The sequence below is a fragment of the Carassius auratus genome, chromosome 24 (genome assembly GCF_003368295.1).
Source record: "Carassius auratus strain Wakin chromosome 24, ASM336829v1, whole genome shotgun sequence".
Lineage (NCBI taxonomy): Eukaryota > Metazoa > Chordata > Actinopteri > Cypriniformes > Cyprinidae > Carassius > Carassius auratus.
In genome coordinates, this window is record NC_039266.1 from 1,189,199 (window position 1) to 1,209,601 (window position 20,403).

The 20,403-nt window shown below is 35.9% G+C and overlaps 1 protein-coding gene across 3 annotated transcripts in view; it reads right to left on the minus strand.

The window, feature by feature from the left end:
• ctnnd2a (catenin (cadherin-associated protein), delta 2a) overlaps window positions 1-20,403 on the minus strand; it is a 273,177-nt gene that overhangs the window by 110,761 nt on the left and 142,013 nt on the right. For all 3 annotated transcript variants that reach the window (XM_026200540.1, XM_026200542.1, XM_026200543.1), the window contains one exon: window positions 17,405-17,596. In XM_026200540.1, coding sequence (XP_026056325.1) covers window positions 17,405-17,596 — 192 coding nt within the window. The remainder of the gene's footprint in view (window positions 1-17,404; window positions 17,597-20,403) is intronic.

The following is a 20,403-nucleotide window of genomic DNA, read 5'->3' on the forward strand; positions in this document are numbered from 1 at the left end:
ACTAAAATAAGACCTAAAAAATAACTAAAACAAATGAAACCGAGGTGAAAACCCATGTCATTCTATGACAAGCTGATTGCAGGATGATTAGCTCACTAGTTGTGACCCATGTGCTGAAAATTGCATTAAAAATACAATAAGTTGCTTGATTAGTCTCTATAGCCCTTTAAAATGGGCCAAACTGTGTAATTCAATAATTCATTTCGACATCTGATGACTCACTGCTTGACCAAACGTACGTAAGCTCTAATTTGAGTTGTGACCGTTTCAACAAACTGTGTGAAAATGGAAAATGAATGTCTATGGTGAGACAGGCTGGCATCAGATGAAGGTGACATCACAGGTTATGTGACTCCCTCGTTATCTTTATACAGGTGCAGCCATATCTGATAACTCTAGGAGGCAGATCAATTTAACTGCGCATTTGTTTGGTTTTTAACATATTGAAGTGACAGAGTGTATCCGTTTCGCTCAATATGAGGGTAATGTGGCAGCCACTGTCTGCTAGACAGTCACACTGGAGTGTCTCATAAATCTGCAGTGCGAGACGATCAATGGCAGGGTTCAGAGTCTTTACCACAACACCGCCAGTGAAGCCGTAAAACAGGACAATTAGTCACCAGACACAAAGTGCACCCTGGGAGAAAAGGCTCAGTGTATCTTCGGAGACCATCCATGACTCTTCAGCTTCCTTTGGAGAAAAAGTTGCACTCGCTCAGTGCAGGCTAACGATAATTAGACAGAGTTTGGGATTAATGAAGAACGGTTGAAAAAGGAAAAAAGAGGAAGAGAGCTAGAAACAGGGTGAGAGAGGAGGGGGAGCTTGATGGATTGAATTAAGCTTCCTGATCAGCCAGGAATATATAATGAGAAGCTGACGGACAGAGAAGAAGAAAAGTTCAGTGACGAGACAGGGCTGTAACACAGGCTACAATCATTTATTTATTTTTTATCATGCCAGTAGCTTAGATTTACATACACCCTGCCAATATATTTAATGGCCCCATCATCTAAATAAAGTAATAAAAAATAAATGAGATGAAAAAATGAAATCTAAATTTTAAAAGTACTATAAAAATGTTACAATGAAACACAGAATAATAATAAACACATACAAATATAATTAAAATATAAAGCTTCATTTTATTAAAAAAATTATACTAGTTCTTTACAAACAAATGTATGATCAAAGAATGAATGAATGAATGAATGAATTAATTAATTAACACATACATACATACATACATACAGTATACATATAAGTAAATAATGTATATATAGAGAGAGTTTTCAACTGATTCTTTCAAAATGGAGTAAATAAAATAATAATAATACTTTATTTCACCTAGTTGTCATTTATTTAATTTAGCTAAAATAACAAACTAACCATGGAATAAAAAAAAAAAAAAGATATATATATATTATATTATATACTGTCACTTCCAAACTACAATGAAAAAATTAAAATTACACTATAGCTACACCTCATTAGCAACAACATTGCTCAATATAGCACAAACCCGCACACACTTAAATTTATGAGGCATATATTTATTCATTAATTTATTTAATTTCTATTCAAAATATGCATAAATGTGGGTTTCTGGAAAAAACGTAGACAACTTTAACTGCATTTAATAAATAAATAAATGACGTGGCAGAGAATCCATTTGGCTCAATCTAAGTGTGGGTGTTTTGGCTTTGGGTTTACTCAAGCTCATTACTCGAATGTGAAGATTTAAAAAAAATAAGGTCTCTAACTGGTTTAGCACTGAAGGCCCCTAGGGCTTGATATACAACTCCAACTGAATGCAAACACCTTTAGCAGGTGTGTATGTCATTAATTATCGTGCAAAAAAGGGATAATTAAATTTCAGTCTAAATACAGAGTAACCAACGACTGTTTTGAATCTCACTTGATCTCACATAGTAAGTTCACACATTGATTCAGTTAATGAATGAAAGATGATATATCATCAAATACTACTGCAATTCTAAAAAAAAATTGCCTTCACACACTTTTCCAAACCATAAGTATTCCTTTTATCACTGTATGTGTAAGTGCACTGCTCCAGGCCTCTGCGAAGACTTTATCATCATGAAGTGTTGCTATTCTTCCATAGCGGCAAAGCCTCTGGAAAATGACCTTTCGGTGACCTTCAAGTTCTTATCAGAAACGGTGTATCTTACTGTACGCAACCCCACACATCACTACACGGACAAGGGCTTTCCTCGACACAGCGTGAGATAAAATGCACAGACGGACAAGGACGCACACAAACCCACAACACAACAAAAGGTGGATAACACATCTCCTATCTAGTATTCGTCATCAACGATTGTAAACAATTCAAGAGCAGAAAGTAATAACTGGCAAATATGAGACTGCATGTATTTTCTGTATAAAAATGATAGATGGACCCATAAACCACAATAAAGCAGGTGTTTATTAACTCACAGTAGGTTTTTCATCTTTTTTCATTGGTGAGAAATTTTAATGGTCAGTTCCAATGTCAACTAAATAGATCTCTCTACAGCTTTATAATCCACTGCTGGTTAATTCCATCACCGTTGATCCTGTCCTCTATCATTAAGGGTAGGTGAGAATAAAACGGTACAATGGCTGGTACAATGGCTGGTAAATACATCTCTCTGGGGCCACACTGTGCGTTCATCATCTTAGTGAAACGCTGACAGTTTCTCTTATTCATTTTGTACAGAGGCTGTTAACAAGGGCAACTAGCCGATAATGTGCTTCAGTGAATCCTGCTATTTCCTGACAACAGCGTTTGACAGTGTAATTCTTTAATTAACCTGCATACTAAGCCTTTTTGCTGTGTTCTGCTTCCTTTGCCACTGTATACAGTCTTTTCTTAAGCCAGTTTGAAGGACATTTGTGATTAACGGCCAATTTTTCTCCACTAATCTGTACCTTCTCTCTCTGAACCGTATAAGATAACATGACAACCAATCATTTTTTTTCTTTTTTTTGTTTTCTGCTCAGAATCATAATACATTACTGTTAAAAAGTCAGTATGATCTTTTTAAGAAACAATGCTTCTATAAGTGTGCATACATTTGATCAAAAGTGACAGTAAAGTGATATAATGTTACTTATGTTATTACAACAGTTATAATGTTACTAATGATTTTTTTATAAGGCTATTCTTTTGTACTTTCTATTTATCAAAAAGTCCTGAAAATTGTAGTACAATTTCAACCAAAAATGATAAAAGCACAATTGTGTTCAACATTCAAAATACGAAATGTTACTTGAGCACCGAATCACCATATTTTAATAATTTTTGAATAATTAAATATTAAATATCTTCAAAATACATTTAAAACTTACTGGGGGAAAAAAAACTGTAACTGTAACTGTAAATAAACTTTAAAAGATATACTGTTATTTATCTCTATTTTTATTTTAAAACATTTTTTTCAAAAATAAAAAAACATTTTCAGCTCGGAGAGAATGGTTTCATGGTTCTAATTGACCCTGAGGAACTTTAACATTTTTTTTTTGTTATTATTGTATGTACCTCAGGGGATGTATATCAAAAGCTGGATGGGCTCGTTTGCATTTTGTGGTTTCACTAGAATGGATAGCAGGCCTCTGCAGCTGTGCAACAGCGATAGATGGAAGTGCGTGTCTATGTACATAAGAGAAGATTACCAATGCTGCTTTCCACCTCTGATAACAGCCACAAACCCTCAGCTTAAACATTAAAAATAACACTCCAGTGCTGGATCACCACTCATTATCACACACAGTAACACAAGGTAAAGTCTGGAGATGCTGCTTCTGTATTAGAGAACTGAATGTTTCGTAAAGTGGAACAAAATCGAAAAAATAGTTGGGAACAGATAAATGACATTCACAAAAAAACAAGATAAAAAATAACAGCCTAATGGTATGCATTATAATGCATACAAAACGTTTTGAAATGATGTATTTTTAAATAGTTTTTTAATGACAAACAGCATCTTTAAATAAAATGCACATTGCGCATGATGATAAAAAAAAAAAAAAAAACAGTGAAAAACCACAACCAGTCAAAGACACCTGCCTTTTGCTTGTGTAGAAAGCTCATAGAATTAAGAAATAGAACCACAAAACAAGTCATAAGGGTACATTTTCCAAAAATTCCACTGATGTACTATATGGTTTGTTAGGATATGAAAATATTTGGCAGAGATAAGACTATTTGAAAATCTGGAATTTGAGGGTGCAAAAATAAATCTAAATACTGAGAAAATCACCTTTAAAGTTGTCCAAATTAAGTTCTTAGCAATGCATATTACCAATAAAAAATTGGTAAAAGGTTTTGACATATTTACAGTAGGAAATTTACCAAATATTTTCATGGAACATGATCTTTACTTAATGTCCTAATGATTTTTTGTCATAAAAGTAAAATCTATAATTTTGATCCATACAATGTATTTTTGGCTATTGCTACAAATATATCCCAGCGATTTAAGACATAAGACATTTTAACATTTTTGCAAGTGTTTGTGCGAGTGTGGCAGCTGTAAGTGCATTTACTGCATGACGTGGTTTGAATAGGCATGACGGATTGTAGACTCTGAAGCGATATGATTGGCCAACAATTGAGTATGTTTAATAGCCTACATCCTGGATTTTTTTTTAAAACATCTGACCGATTATTGATTTTTATACTAGTCAACTTGAAAATGTAAGTACAAAATGATTCAAGTATCTTTTTCTTTATTAACCCTCTAGTTAAAGAAAATGTAATTCAGTGCACCATGCTACCACCCATGAAGTTGTCCATATGATTTAAATGTTAAACAAATCACAAATATCCTTGCAGAAAAGAAGCATGAACTACAAATTGTACAATCTGTCTAGTGCATATTATTTGTTCAATAAAATTCAAGTTCAAAGGGACTTAAAGGTATAACACAAGTAGACTATTATTAACTATAAATGTTCTATAAAAAGAGCAGCTATCATCCTTTCACAATGATGCAAACATGAAATATCAGACATACAGTAGTGGTCACAGGTTTTTTATTTGCTTGTGCTGCTTTTCCATTGTTTTTTTATGTAAACATGGATTATTGCACTCTTGTTTCTTGCAGCAACTCATGCATGAAAGAGCAGTCTAAATACGTGGCGCTCAAGATAAAGAAGTTCACTCCCATCATCTTTTCTGGTTCCATAGTCCACATAGCATCTTTATCAACACAAAAGCTCATTCTGTGTGAATGGTGCCTCAGGATATGAGCGTGTCACACGTGATCGTTTAATCATGTGCGCCGACATGCAGTCTAATCTTTCTTCTCTATTTTACTGTTATCACTGGCATATTGTCAAATCGTCGAATTTTGATGTTTGGTAAAATTTCTAATCAAAACCTTGCTTGATCTGTCTGCTGCTTTTGAAACAGTAAACCACCAGATCCTCCTATCAAACCTACTGGCAAAGGGCATCTCAGGAACCGCACTCCAGTGGTTTGAGTCTTACTTATCAGATAGGTCCTTCAAAGTATTTTGGAGAGGTGAGGTGTCCAAGTCGCAACATCTAACTACTGGGGTGCCTCAGGGCTCAGTTCTTGGATCACTTTTCTTCTCTGTCTACATGGCATCATTAGGTTCTGTCATTCAGAAACATGGCTTTTCATACCACTGCTATGCTGATGACGCTCAACTCTACCTTTCATTCCATCCTGATGATCCGATGGTAGCTACTCACATCTCAGCTTGTCTAACAGACATTACTTGCTGGATGAAGGACCCTGTAGAAGCACTCTAGAAGCTTGCATTCTCTAAGTGAACGTCGCTTGATTTTGCCATCCCAAAGAAGCACAAAGTCACTTTTACGGACTTTTAAATTAAATGTTCCCTCCTGGGGAATGACCTGCCCAACTCAATCATTAACCATCTTCCAGAATTGGCTGAAAACACATCTCTTAATCTTTATTTGACCCTCTAACTTTAGCACTCACTATTCTTATTATATTCTTAAACAAAAATCTAAGTATCTTTTTGTATTCTATCTGTTTTATTTTAAATTATTATAAAATTAAAAGAACTCTAACACTAGCTTGCTCTATTCTTTTATATTCTGTTTTCTTTTTATTGATTATTATATTATTTAAAACCCCTTGCTATGTGTACTGCATTTAAGCTAACTGAGACATGTTATAGCACTTGTGTATCATTGCTCTTTTGTTGATTTTGATTGCTTCCATTGTCCTCAGTTGTAAGTCGCTTTGGATAAAAGCATCTGCTAAATGACGAAATGTAAATGTAATGTAATGTAAAATTGTGTTTCCTCAATTTCTTTCTTTTAAAAAAAAAAAAAAAATAATGGCAAAACTTTAAATTCGAATTAATCAATAAAATCGGAAAAATCGCCCAGCCCTACTGGACGCTGCGATTTAGATTAAAAACGCATAAATACTCAGCACATATCAAATGATTTGTTTAACAGACAGCAATAGTGACCACTTAATAAATACTTATTCATGATCTTCTTTCACGGAGGCAGTGTTCAGCCACATTATTATGTCAAAAAGTTGCACATTCCACAACCTGTAGTTTTTGGCAGACTGGCTTCAATATAAGATGTTTTTAGACTAACAACAAAGTTTTTATGCATTCTGAAACGTACAGCACATTTTTATAGTTCAATGATCTCTTATATGTCAAAAGATCAAGGGGATTTTGATTTCTCAGTTCATGACCTCTTTAAATGAAACAATTCAAATAACCATGTAAAAACATTTTAAGACATTAAAAAATAATATCTATGAAATAATAAATTTAAAGCACTGCTACACACACACACACACAAAATAATAATAATAATCAGAACTGGTCAAATTCACTAAATGACTAATTGGCTGTCCTATAGTTTTTACAGTGAAACCTCTACAGATACCAAGTATGAAATTTTTACACTGCAAAGGCAGTACAGAAACCACATCTCAAGTGGAATACAGTATAAAAAATGAAAATGTGAATAGGCAGACATGTTAGGTTGCCACAAAGACGTAAACATATGAAACGCACTGATTGTCATGACAACAGCATTTTATACCTCATACTGTTTTTATAAAGCCGGTTCTTTTACCAGATTTCAAACACTAAGAATAAGAAATGTATGAGAATTATAACTAAAAAAAGCCACAAGTGAAAGACCTTGACATTACTATGAATGTGTTTCTAAGTGCATTCTTCCAGCACTGAGGCTGAATATGAAATGCTCTACTTCTACACTCTCTTTCAATCTTCTATCTGGCGTCTCATGAATCAAACACACACACACAGCCAATTTTTTGAATCTCCTCTTGTAGAAAGGCTTTGAATATTCTATAGGTTTGATAATGGACTGCTCTTTTAAATTACCTGACCTTTAAGATAAAATCACAGGATCCACATCTCCTTAGCATTGGCGTCAACAGATTCAGCGCTCTGGTACAACGTAATGTGATCATAAACAAACTGCCCTTTCTTCTTTTGCTCGGCTGCTCCTAGCAATTTTTCTCTGTGTGATATTACACCCTGCCAAAGGTCACTTCCACTCAACAGAAACATATTAGAGGAATGATTTGCTGCTCTGCCATTTGCTATGTTGGGAAAAAGGGCTACCTGCTTTACTGGGGGTATCTGAATGACTCGGTCTTGAATGGATCCATCTGTTTGCTCTGAAGAGAGAGTTTCAAATGTTCACATTAGGAAAATATCACCCTCTGAAAGCAATTCAACCAAAAATGCTGGTGAGATTGTGTTTATATATGAGAAGTAATACAGAAGATTTTCCAAAAGAGACATACATGTTATCTGGATGAATTTTGTATGTGTGCATGTTGTCGGTCTGAGAGGTTTAGATGCAAATGTGCAGCTGCTAAGCAGCAGGAGTGCAACCTGATGGAGTGCTTTATTTCTCATTTTAAAGAGTATAGTTCTGGTCCTTGATGCTAATTGGTCAATACATTGTTCCAGCTGTGCTAAAATGCATGATACAAATTACCTGTTCAATTAGCTGCTGTGCACATAACAGAAGGCCAATCCAAAATCAGAGTAAAAATAAAATGTGAGCATGTCTGTAACAAAGCTCACTGCACTACTACATAATAAAAATATTAAGGACATTTTTTATTCAATAAAATAAATAAATAAATGTGTGAGTGTGCCTGTGTCTGCGTGTGTAATTACATTATAACACATGTACAATATAATGCTAATAAAAAATATACATAAAAACCAAAACTAAATAGGAGTTAATAAAAAAGTTGAGTTAATTACATGACTATAAGTCTCTTATCTTTAAATACATGATGACAGGAAGTGACAAGAAGCGAGTGGGAGAGAGACATGAGGACAGGGACGGGATTGGGAAAGATTCACTGGATTCCGGAAGCGCAGCTGCACCATGTATCAGTGCACTACCCAGAAGGCTATCGGCAACAATATGAAAAATAGTTTAATCCCATCATATTCAATCTCTGTTGCTGGCTTAGACTCACTTATGCAACATCATGTTCCTCAGTAACTGATATGTCTTCTGCAGAGGTTGGCTTTTTAGGCTTCAGTTCCTTGTGAATGTGAAGGATTCTCACTACACATACAGTAGATGACATGTAACTCAGAATCAAGTGTGTGTTCAGGTCTTTAACATGTGGTTCAACAACAGCACATGATCCACTGAGGTTGTAAATATCATCCATGTTATGCCTCACATCCTTGGAGCGAGGCTATGGGACAGATACAAGGTTTTGCTTCACGTGAATCAAGACGCTGGCTCCGTGTCTCCCTGCCAGCACCTCAGTGTAAGTTATGAGTGCCATCCATCTTGTGTAGAGTGTTTGTGAGTCTGTGTGTGTGTGTGTGTGAGTGTGCGTGTAATTGCTCATTAGCCATGCTTGAGAGGAGCACAGACCAGATTAACAGGGTGGTATTAAACTGAGCTCACAACTGGTCCAAACTGTTTCTGTTCCACTGATTTACAGACTCCACACAAAGACTGCATACAGTATGAGCTTTAGCGATCTCACAGAGATTGTGAGGTGACTGTGGTTAATTTTCCTTGCTTTGCCATTGCCTACAGTTTACTCCTTTTACTGTTTTTTTTTTGTAATGAAGTTTATTGTATTATGTACAAATAAACACTACAGAAAATGTTATCCAAAAATAAATAAAATTTTATATATATATATACACACAAAGTATATACAGTATATATATATATATATATATATATATATATATATATATATATATATATATATATATATATACAGTATATATATATATATATATATAAAATACAATATATTAAAGCTTATAAAAATAATAAAAAATAAAATAATATTAAAATAATAAAGTATTCAAAACTTCTAATTAAAGAAAAATCACTGCAACATTTTAAAAAGATATATACAAATTCATTTTATAAAATGCATTAGTTAGTTTAACTGAATATTAAAAATAAACAATAAATGTACATAAAGTAAAATACAAAACATAAATATAAAAATATAAAATGTAATGATTATTTTATGAAATGCAATACACATTAAGGATTAAAATGAAAAAAGTACCAACATGCATATGCTAAAAATGTTAGTATGCAATAAAATTTTATTAAAAATAAAAATAATAATACAATACAAAAAATATAAATATATATTTTTAAATATAAAATTATTATTTTATCATTACATTTTTCATATATATTTTTACAATTATATTCCGTTCCGTTTGAAAAGATAATGAATATATTCTAAATTTTTCTCAAATGTCATATTAAAGCTCAAGTTCAGTTTTAATATATCTAAATTAAAATTTTAATCACTTAGCTACGAAGAATAATCTGCATTTTTATGGCTTATTTGGAAACAGAAACATCAAAATCTACATACCTAAAAATATATCAGAGAGGAAACTCCTATTTAATTCAGCAGCCCAGGATCAAGTAGGCTTTGTATGTTTACAAAGCCAAATAATATGCTGTACAGTAAAACTCATGAGCAGCTCCCTTTGCTCTTGTGCGTCTTGTATGGAAAATGCAAATCTCAGAAGAGATTTATATATATTTTAGGTGCTTTATCTTACATAACTAGAACAGGCTGCTATATTCAGATACGAGTTAAACTGAGCCTCTCAATAGGGAATTTACTGCTGATCTCCACAAATATATACTGTATGTACGTATCGTGAGAAATTAATACATTGTGAAAACTCAGCAAAAACACAATGTTACTTTTTATATAAAGCGCAGGTATCACAAATGTGAAGGGGTGCTCAGAACAAAAGGTCGGCGGGCAGAATTCTGGGAATGGAGTGTGTTTTCATGGTTTGATGAAGATGATTTTTGATGGTGCTTGATGAATGGATTGATTTTATACCAATCTTGCGAGTCATATGACAGTAAGCGGCACATAAGCACCTGATGAACGGAAAAAGAGCTTCAATAGCCAAAGAGCACATTCCACTCTTTGCTTCAAACTGCACTTCACAAAGGCTGAAATACTCTTCCTTACTTTTCCACTTCAGCTTCAAGTACTGTACAAGTACTTCAAGTACTGCTTTAGACTCTCGAACCGAGGTTTGCGTAACAAGTGATGTAAAATCAAGGTTCCTTCCACTTTTTTTCCAGAGAACATCCAGCAGCTCTCATCTGGGGTATTATGGCCCATTTTTCTACATATGACAACGATGCAGGAACAGGCTTAATAGTTTAATGCAAAAATAGCCCCACTTTGTCGTATTAGTCATCTTGTATGATAAAATTCAGCCAAACGCACACTGTTTGGTAGCTCGTCTCATGGTCCGTTACGGAGGGATGTGAGAGGGGAAGCATCTGATACAGCACTTCCCTCAAGCTCGGGTTAATTCATTGCTTGGTTCCAAAATGAGTCTTTTCAGCACATTCTTAGCCGCTGCTCTTCCAGTCGCTCTTACACAAAGCCTAATTAGCTTCATGATGAAGTTTGAATTTCAGAGCTGGAAATGAACGAGAGATCCTGCAATGGTGCAGCAGCAGAATGAAAGGCCATGAGGAGCATAATCACATTCACATTATCTGGAGCTTCGTGCAAGTTCAGATTTGATTCCCGGATAGGCAAACTTGTAATGAATAACGTACTTGAAAGGAATCAGCATTACGGGGAATCCATAATGGGCCAAACTAATAAAATGTGATACTGTCATAAAGTTGAGCTTCTGTAGAGATAACGATTTGGGAAAATCCAGCAATTCACTGCCCGAATCATATCTCTCAAAGACAAAATGTTTTGACAGTGAAGCCTTTGTTTAATGTTTTTTTTTATTTATTTATTTTTTTTTTTTTAAAGGAATTTTTCTGTATTTCAATTTTGAATATTTTACCTCAAAATTCTCATTATTGTTCTGTATTCTGGCCATTTTATTGAAAATTCATGTCTAGTTCTCATTACTCTCAATGATGAGCAATACACGCTTTTAAAATAAACAAACAAATAAATAAATACCATCATAATAGGCAGCACAATAGCTACATGTATAAATACTTGAAAATTATAATAGATAGGTAGACAGACGGATGGACACAGAGATAAATAGACATACAGACAGACAGACAGATAGACAGATAGATAGATAGATAGATAGATAGATAGATAGATAGATAGATAGATAGATAGATAGATAGATAGATAGATAGATAGTAGGGGTGTAACGGTTCACAAAATTCACGGTTCGGTTCGATACGATACACTGATGTCACGGTTCGGTTCGGTTCGGTTCGATACGTTTTAGATACAGCAAAATGTAAAAAACATCTCAACTTTTCAGAATGCCGCAAGCGCACCGCGGGTCATGTGACAAGAACTAACCAATCAGCTTCATCCTTTCCCGTAACAACGTTGAGAGCTCAGCCAAGATGAAGGATCAGCTGATCATAGTTGTATATGGATTGCAATTTTGAAATAAATTTAGTAGCAGAGCTACTGCAAGCGATTTTTAGAGCTGCAAATCCATTTATCCTTCGCTGAAATTTCCGCGTCTCATGGAGAGAGCACGTCATTGTTGCTTAGCAAAGACAGACGCCTCAGGAGAAAGACGCGCTTAGCGTTTTCCACGCGTTTTTAGGAGCGATATGTGAACGGCCCCTAAGGCGCTCGCTCACTCAGCACGCGCTGAAGGCTCGTTGCAAAATGTCTAATGCATTTAACAGACCAGAAATATAAGATCCTAAAATAACCAACAGGTCTGGTGTTTGGGTTGGAGTCCCTGTAAGCTATAGTGTCTAAATGCTGCAGGGATAGTTTGCTGCGTGCATGTTTCTCCTTTTTTTCGTCTTTTCCCAGATAGTACTGACGCATATATCCCAGATATTCTCGCTGGCGTTTTTTTTTTTTTTTTTTTTTTTCCCGCTGGTGTACCCTGTCATGTTGCAGATGCGACATACCGTTGTTTTTTTTATCCACCACTCTCTTGCCATCACCATTATAGCTTAAAGGGAATCCAAAGTGCACCCAAACACCAGACCTGTTGGTTATTGGAGGATCTTCTCATTTCTAGTCTGTTAAAGCATTGGCTATTTTGCAACGAGCCTTCAGCGTGTACTGAGTGAGCGAGCGCCTGCTGAGTAGCCTAACATAAACATATAAGATGGTGTTTTTTTCTTCATCGGGAGTGTCAGGTGCGTTGCCTGTTACGTTGTTTGGGTTATTGGGCTACCTTGTTGAACGCATATCATTATATTTCTATCTCTCTCTTTTTTTTTTTTTTTTTTCCAAATATAATTAATTACTCCAACGAACCGTTCGGTATACATAATGCGTACCGCGTACCGAACCGAAAGCGTCGTACCGAACGGTTCAATACGAATACGCGTATCGTTACACCCCTAATAGATAGATAGATAGATAGATAGATAAACATCGGCATAGTATATACGTTTCTTGAAACAAAAACTACAACAATAATTAAAACACAAACAAAACAAAATTATTAAGTAATTACATATTATGCAGCACAACTATTTTAAATATTGATCATATTTGAAATTTTGAGCATCAAACAAGCATGTTATAATGATTTCTGAACATGACACTAAAGACTACAGTAACGGATGCAAAAAATACAGCTTTGCAATCACAGGAATAAATTACATTTTAAAAGCTATTACATAGAACAGATATTTCAAATTGAAATACTTTTTCACAATATTACTGCATTTATAGTATTTTTTTATCAAACAAATACAACATTGGTGAAATTACTTAAATCAACGTATTGTAGAATATATATATATATATATATATATATATATATATATATATATATATATATATATACACATATAATATTTAATTATTTTGTGAAATGACCCATATGTGTTCCTGTCAGGTAGATTCACCCATAAAAGCCTTTCACCATGCTGCTCCTCTCCGAAAACATTTCAGTGTTTTCTCTCCTTTTCTTTCATAAATATAAAATTTGAAACCTCAAATGGGCTTTTATGGCATTTTGATGAAATAAGCCAGTGCTTTGCTTGTATGCACAGAGGACTTCATGCGAGGCACTGCACCAAGAGACAGAACAGCTGCAGTGCCTCTTTCTTCCCCCCAAAACTGTAAGACCAAAAAACATTTCATAGGAGAAAACTGCCCAGCGGTTGGGCTCTCTGTCTGTCTAATCTGCTCGTGATGGTATTGGCCCTGAACTGCCCTGATTGCTCCAGTCATTTCCACCTGGGGATCACAGGCAGGACAGTCTTCCAAACAATATCCCTACAAAAAGACCTTACATTTTTCTCTTTATCTCTCATCTACATTGAGTGACAAAGTTGTAATAAGAAGAACACAGCTGCTACATGTTAGTAGCGTATCTGTGACGGCTTCTAATGTTGTCATTAGCCCTGTACTACTTCTGCCGGTCTAATGAGCCACTTAGAGAGGGGAAGCAACACATCTGGGAGGAAGAGAACAGTGAGGTCAATGCACTTAGAGTGAGCAATGAGTGACTTTTCATAAAACTATGCTCCTAAAACTCACTTTCTGGTGCTATATTGGGGAGCTGACCATGATCACATAAAACCCCTACTTTGTTCTCGAGACTCTGTTAGGCATTGTGAGACTTTGTCAGGCATCTCAATGTCAATGAATGCTATCATAGAGTTTCACCTCAAGCCACAGCTGAAATCTGCTGGCTGGAAAATGGCTGTTTATTTATCGGGGTACGACTGCACTGCGCCAATTTTGACTGACTTGATTTGATCTTTTGTCAACTGCAGCAATAGGGGAAAAGAGGAGACAGAAAGCAGCCAACAGTTTTTTTATATTCATAAATACAGTGACATGCGAAAGTTTTGAATGGGGTTATTTTAATAATTTTAGCATTTTTTTGTCTTGTGGACTTTAGTGAACATCTTCTATTTAAAATATCTTACTCAGTACAGTACTAAAAAAAATAATAACATGCATTTTGTATCATCACTCTTATTTTGTTCAAATTATTCACATTTTCACAGATTCTGCAAGGGGTTCCTAAACTTTCGCATTGCACTGTATTTCTACAGCTCCTACAAGGTGCTTCCATACCCTCTTTTTCCCTTCTTCCTTTAACTTACTGTATAGAAGTCACTTGAATTGAATTTTGAAGATAACTCATACACACTGGGATGATTATCATGTGCACTTATCGTCAACATTTTTCGATGCATATTTTGTGTTCATACCCAAGTGATTTTTGCCGCCGATGAGCCGAGTGAACGTGCCAATTCACTCCCTGACATTAGATGGCGCTTAATTAAAAACAGAAATACACATCAAATCCTATTTGATCAGCAATTCCTCTCCATAGCAACTCCCTCTTATAGAGATTTTTGTAGTCGCTGTCGTGTTTGTCATAAAGCCCTTTGTGTTCAGACACCAATGAGACCAGCAGCTCTACATTCATCTTGCCTCGATGCATCTTCTTGGTCTACTTGCTTCCTCTTCGTCGTTAACTATAAAGTGTGCTCGGCAAGACCGATTTGGGTTTCAGTGCTACCAAGTTTTGTTTAACTTTAGCAGCTCTAGCATGTGACCAAAAGCACCAATCTCATTGGTCAGACAGTTTTAACGTGGCACATCAAACCAAAAAAAACGAGCCCAAGGCATTTTTTAAAATGCTGCTTTTACATTGGTGCCCTTTGTTTAGTCACGAGGTGTTAAACGCAAGCGATAATCGTGCGCGATATTCATCCCGGTTTAAACAAACCTTAAGATGTGCTCTCAATTTTAGTTTTTTATAAACTTTAAACATTTTTTAAGATAAATCAACCACTGCCATAAAAAATTAAGTGACATTTGATGTTCTCAATGAAATCAATCAACCAATCAAATTAAACAAGGTCACTCTTGTATTTCCTAGACGCTAAATTTGGAACTTCATGGAATATCTATAATGTCAACAAATTCAGCCTCAAAGCAGATAAAACAAAGAATTTGCTAAATGTAACAGAAAGTGAATGTGCAGTTTAGAGGTTGCTAAGCTTACAAACAGCTCTGGCAGAAATCAAGCTTGTTCTGAAGTTTTATATAGTGTCAAGACATCTTAACTAGTATATAGCCATATCTGAGCCTTTTTCAAATATGGTTGCATGGTGAACCAAATTTAACAGTACAACCGAGGTCTCCAGCTGAAGATTAGAGCTTAATTAGTAACACAGACTGTAATGAAAATAATACAGCAGTAATGAGCACAACGCTGGAAACTTATACATTATGAATCTGAATTTTTAATTGAAGTGCTCAGGCAGGATTATATAATGTCTTAAATTCAGTTCCTTAAGAGTGTAAAAGTCTTTAGTTGGAGTCATGTAGCAGACGGGCACTTTAGCTTCGGTCGACCTTTAGCTACAGACAGAAAACCACTGCAATGACACGGATTTAATTGCTTCATTTACCTGTTTAATTGTATTTTTATCTCTATTCAAAGGAAATAAGAGACAGAACTGCCCCTGTTCTGTTTTGTTTATCTAAGCAAGCCAATGCTCTTAATTTTCCTTTTAAAGCACAGTAACATCTTGAGGGTGAGAAAATAAAAGGACTGTGATATGTGAGAGCTCAGAGCCGAGAAAGCCAGAAGAGACTGGATAATTTTCAACAGTCTGCTGATGCTGCCATACCATTAGGCAGAGGCAACAATTTAGAAAAGGAATAAAGTCCCTGAGGCACATTATAAGCTCCACTTCTCAAAGGTCACTGCAAGACTGCAGCAAGCGCAGGAAATTACCACCGCAGACCCCAATTAAAACAGACCATATAGAATTTATCTGCACATCTAAGCCAGGTGAGAGTTGTACTGCATTTTTGCTCCAGGGCTGCCATGACACCCTGTCACGCTGCATCTTTCCACACTCACACATGTATTCAGTTTCTGATTCTGATTTTTCAAGCCTTAAGCGTAAATTATAAGGGAAAACAACTAACGAATCCTTCCACCTGGTCTACATCAGATGTGAGTGGCGCGACAAAATACTATAGAACCACTGATCTATAAGACAGATTCATATATAGATCAGTCAATAAAACTATAGAACAACTAGTACAATAGAATTATAATCAGTGTTGTTGTCTACACTGGATGTGACACAAAAATAAACTGCTGCTGCTTTCTATTCTGTCTTTAGCTGATGCAGCGTGACAATTATCGCGTCCAGTGTAGACACAGGAGAGATGTCTAAAGATGATGGCGAGAGATTCGCAGATCCTCAGTGCCTTTGACAAACATACATTCTTGGAAAATGTGTGGTAAGTACTGCCCCTCCATAGTATAAACCGAGAACGTGGATTGCAAACCTCGAAAGTGAAACTAAAAAGCTGCATGCATTCGCCGGGGGGGGGTGGATTTGTGGGGGTGGATGATGAATTAATATAAAACTACAAATATTTACAAAAACATGAATGAATGAATGAATATCAGTCCATGGATCTAAAGTATTGATGAACTATATAAAAAAAAAACATCATGATATATCATTATGACTGTATTGGCACAGTCTCTGTAATAAAGCCATCAATCTCACGCTCCTGAACTGAATTCACACTACTACACGTTCTCATTGAGACGTAAGGAACTAAAAATAGCAGCAACAAAACTAGCAAGACTAATGAGATTAACACACTATACCTGATCTAAAACCAAGATTAGATGAACAATATGCTAATTGAAAAGACTGCTGAGGTGTTTTATTGTGATTTGGTAAGACACGTAAAACCCTCTAAACTCCGATTAATTCTAATGAGGTCACTACTCGGCTGTGAGCAAGAACCGTGTCCGATTTGGATAAATGCTCTCTAAGGATTTGGCTCTCTAGCAGAAATCCTGGAGGTTGGTAACTTGGGGATTAACATACTTCAGCGCTCACGCACACAGAGAGAGTGTGGCTAAACTTTACCCGTGTTATTCCGGTAGGTTCCAGTGTGCCCCGGAGGGAGCGCTTCTCCCTGGCTCTGGCTCAAGCTTCTCATAGGGACTTTCTGGTAGACTCTGTCTTCATATATGGGATCGATGTGGTGCTCAGGGGACTGCAGGGGCCTCAGCTCGGGGCCAGGGTGAGTGTGTTGACTGCTGTACGAACCTCGAGATCCTGAAAGAGTGTTAGTTAGAGTGTTAGTGATGATTATTTTAACTTGGAAGAAAAAGTCTTGGAAACCAAGTCCCTTATGAATCAGAACAGCTATACGGCAGTGTAAGCACATCATTATGCTGATCCTATAATGCACTTAAGCTGTTGGCTATCACACTAGACTTGCCAAATCAAAACATGTCCAAGGCATCAGAAAGTACATTTGTCAATATTTCATTCCTGATCTAAAGTGTATTTCCGGAAAACAACAAGGAGAGTATGACAATGACAAATACTACATAGTCATGTATTTATATGTTTGTGTGTGTGTGTGTGTGTGTGTAGTGTTAATAATAATAATATTAAACTGTTTTATGAAACATTTTAAAACCTTGATACAAGTATAGTATTGGTATATAGGTATTATTGCAATACAATGATGCCAAAAAAGCCTCATAATATATTGACATATGACTTTATTGGCACAGCCCTTGTAATCCTTCCCTTCTTGATCATGAGTGCATGCTGGGATCTCCAGAGAGCATCAAGGAGAGCATTAAGATGATGTTTATGAACCTTAGACACGAGAGGAAGGCAAATGCTAACTCAAAATTCACTCACATACTCGCATTGATCCACACACTTTATATCCCAGCTTTACGGCGGCCTACAGGGATGCCATACACCCACCAACACACACACACACACACACACACACACACACACTCTTTAGAACTGGAGGTTTCTTTATATCTTTGCAGCTCGTCTTATTGGTTTTCACGGAATGACAGCGATGTACTACTCTAAACAGCAACGCAAACAATCAGCGGAACAGAGATGCTTCCTTAAGGCCGCTGGAACAGAACACACACATGCATGTTAATCTTCAAACTATTGCAATGTCTGATCTGCTCTGGTGCTCTGTTGCTTCACAGGACATAATTGTGCAATGTACCAAAAATAAGACGCTGCAGATATACAGGGCATTGTGTGTAATCACCTTATCAGTGTCCGGCAGACAAACGCCCCTCTTCCCTAACCTGATTTCCTTAGTGCTGGAGGAGATCCATCGGGATACATCCACAATCCTTGAAACCTCTCCCTATCTCTCTCTGCTTTATCTTCTGAGAAGCTATATTTTCTTCTGACCAGGTAGGAAAGATGAATGACATGAGATTCAAAGAAAAAGACATGAACATTTGTAGATAACACCAACATTTGATGGGAAAGCCAGAGATTTTTAAACCGGGGTCTGGGGACCCCAAGGGGGCTGCTTGGGGGCTTGGGAAAAAAGTAGGAAAGAGAGATTTTTTTCTCCCACAAAAAAAGAAAAGTAATTTATATTTTCCAGAAAATATATTTTAATAATTTGTTTTGTTGTATTACTGCAACAAATTAAAGGGCAAGTATTCAATTTATGAAACAAAATGTCTTTGTATTTGATACTTAAGAATTATATATATATATATATATATATATATATATTATATATATATTAGGGTTGTCATCGTTAATGCATAAGATCAATTTTACAATCCTTAATGCGTTAAAATAATTTAACACGTTTAAATATTTTAACACAGTTAACGCATAATTACTGAAGCACTATTTCTGTTCTATCCCTTTAACCCAATTTAGCTTTTCTTCTTGAGATCAGTTCAGAACAGCGCTGATATAAAGGAAACCAGGCTGATTACATCAGAGATTGCAGAGCTCTGTCATATTCTGTGATTATCTCTGAAGAGCGCGAGCCCTCATACGTGCTGTGTAAAGTACAGACTGAACGGATTGTCAACATCCCGTCGCTGTATGGCCAGATGAGACGCAGACTACGGTTACTAGACTGGATAACCAGTCTTGCTAGTAAAGTTTTGATAGATGAAGAGGTATCAAGAGGTTTGATGGATGCAATCAAGGTAAAGACGATTATGGTGGCGTACAGGAGTTGTACAGTAAGCACGCGTGAGTCCATTATATTAATGTGTGTATGAGTGCTCTTGATGTACGGATCTCACATTGTATTTATGCACAGGCACAGACATTTATGTACATTCACGTTGTTTCCACACACATTCACAATGATGAATGGATCTCTCTACAGTAGTAGATATATGCAGTCAGCAGGCGGTTGTTTTTTTCTTTCTTCGGTATCGCAACTTGACTTCTCTAAACTGTAAGAAGTTTCTTTGCTGTTGCACTGTACACATACTATAAAATTCTATAAAATAAGATTTTTTTTTCATATGTACTTATATGGGCTCCTTTGGTGTCCTTTTGGAGTTTGCAATTGTCCTTTTTTGGAAAGACATAAAAATGTATCTGGAAAAAAGCCTGCAGAAAATTATTATTTTTTTTTTTTGAGAATCACCCCTTAATCTGGTTTGGTTTACTTTACTGGATATAGCAAATGATGTCAAACTAAACATTTGAAACAAGATAAATGGTCTATGCTTAATTTCATGAAGTGTGATTAATCTGATTAAAAATCTTAATCGATTGAGGCCCTAATATATATATATGCACACACAATATTTTTTTTGTGAAAGTATAAATTAGCCTTTTTCATGTGGGGAAAAAGGCTGCCTTTATATTCATATTTTATACTTGATACTTTTTGTGGCAGTATGTCTTCACATTCAGAGGCCCTTGACATTAGAAATCTGTGAAAACTCTTGAGGTACTGTAGATAGAAGAATGAATAGCCACCCTACTGAAAAGACTCCCAGCCAATTTCTATGCTGGTCCAGGATGGTTTATGCTGGTTTGTTGCTGGTCTGCCTGATAGACCAGCATACAGTATGTGTGCCATTCGCTCTGGAGGAGCTGAT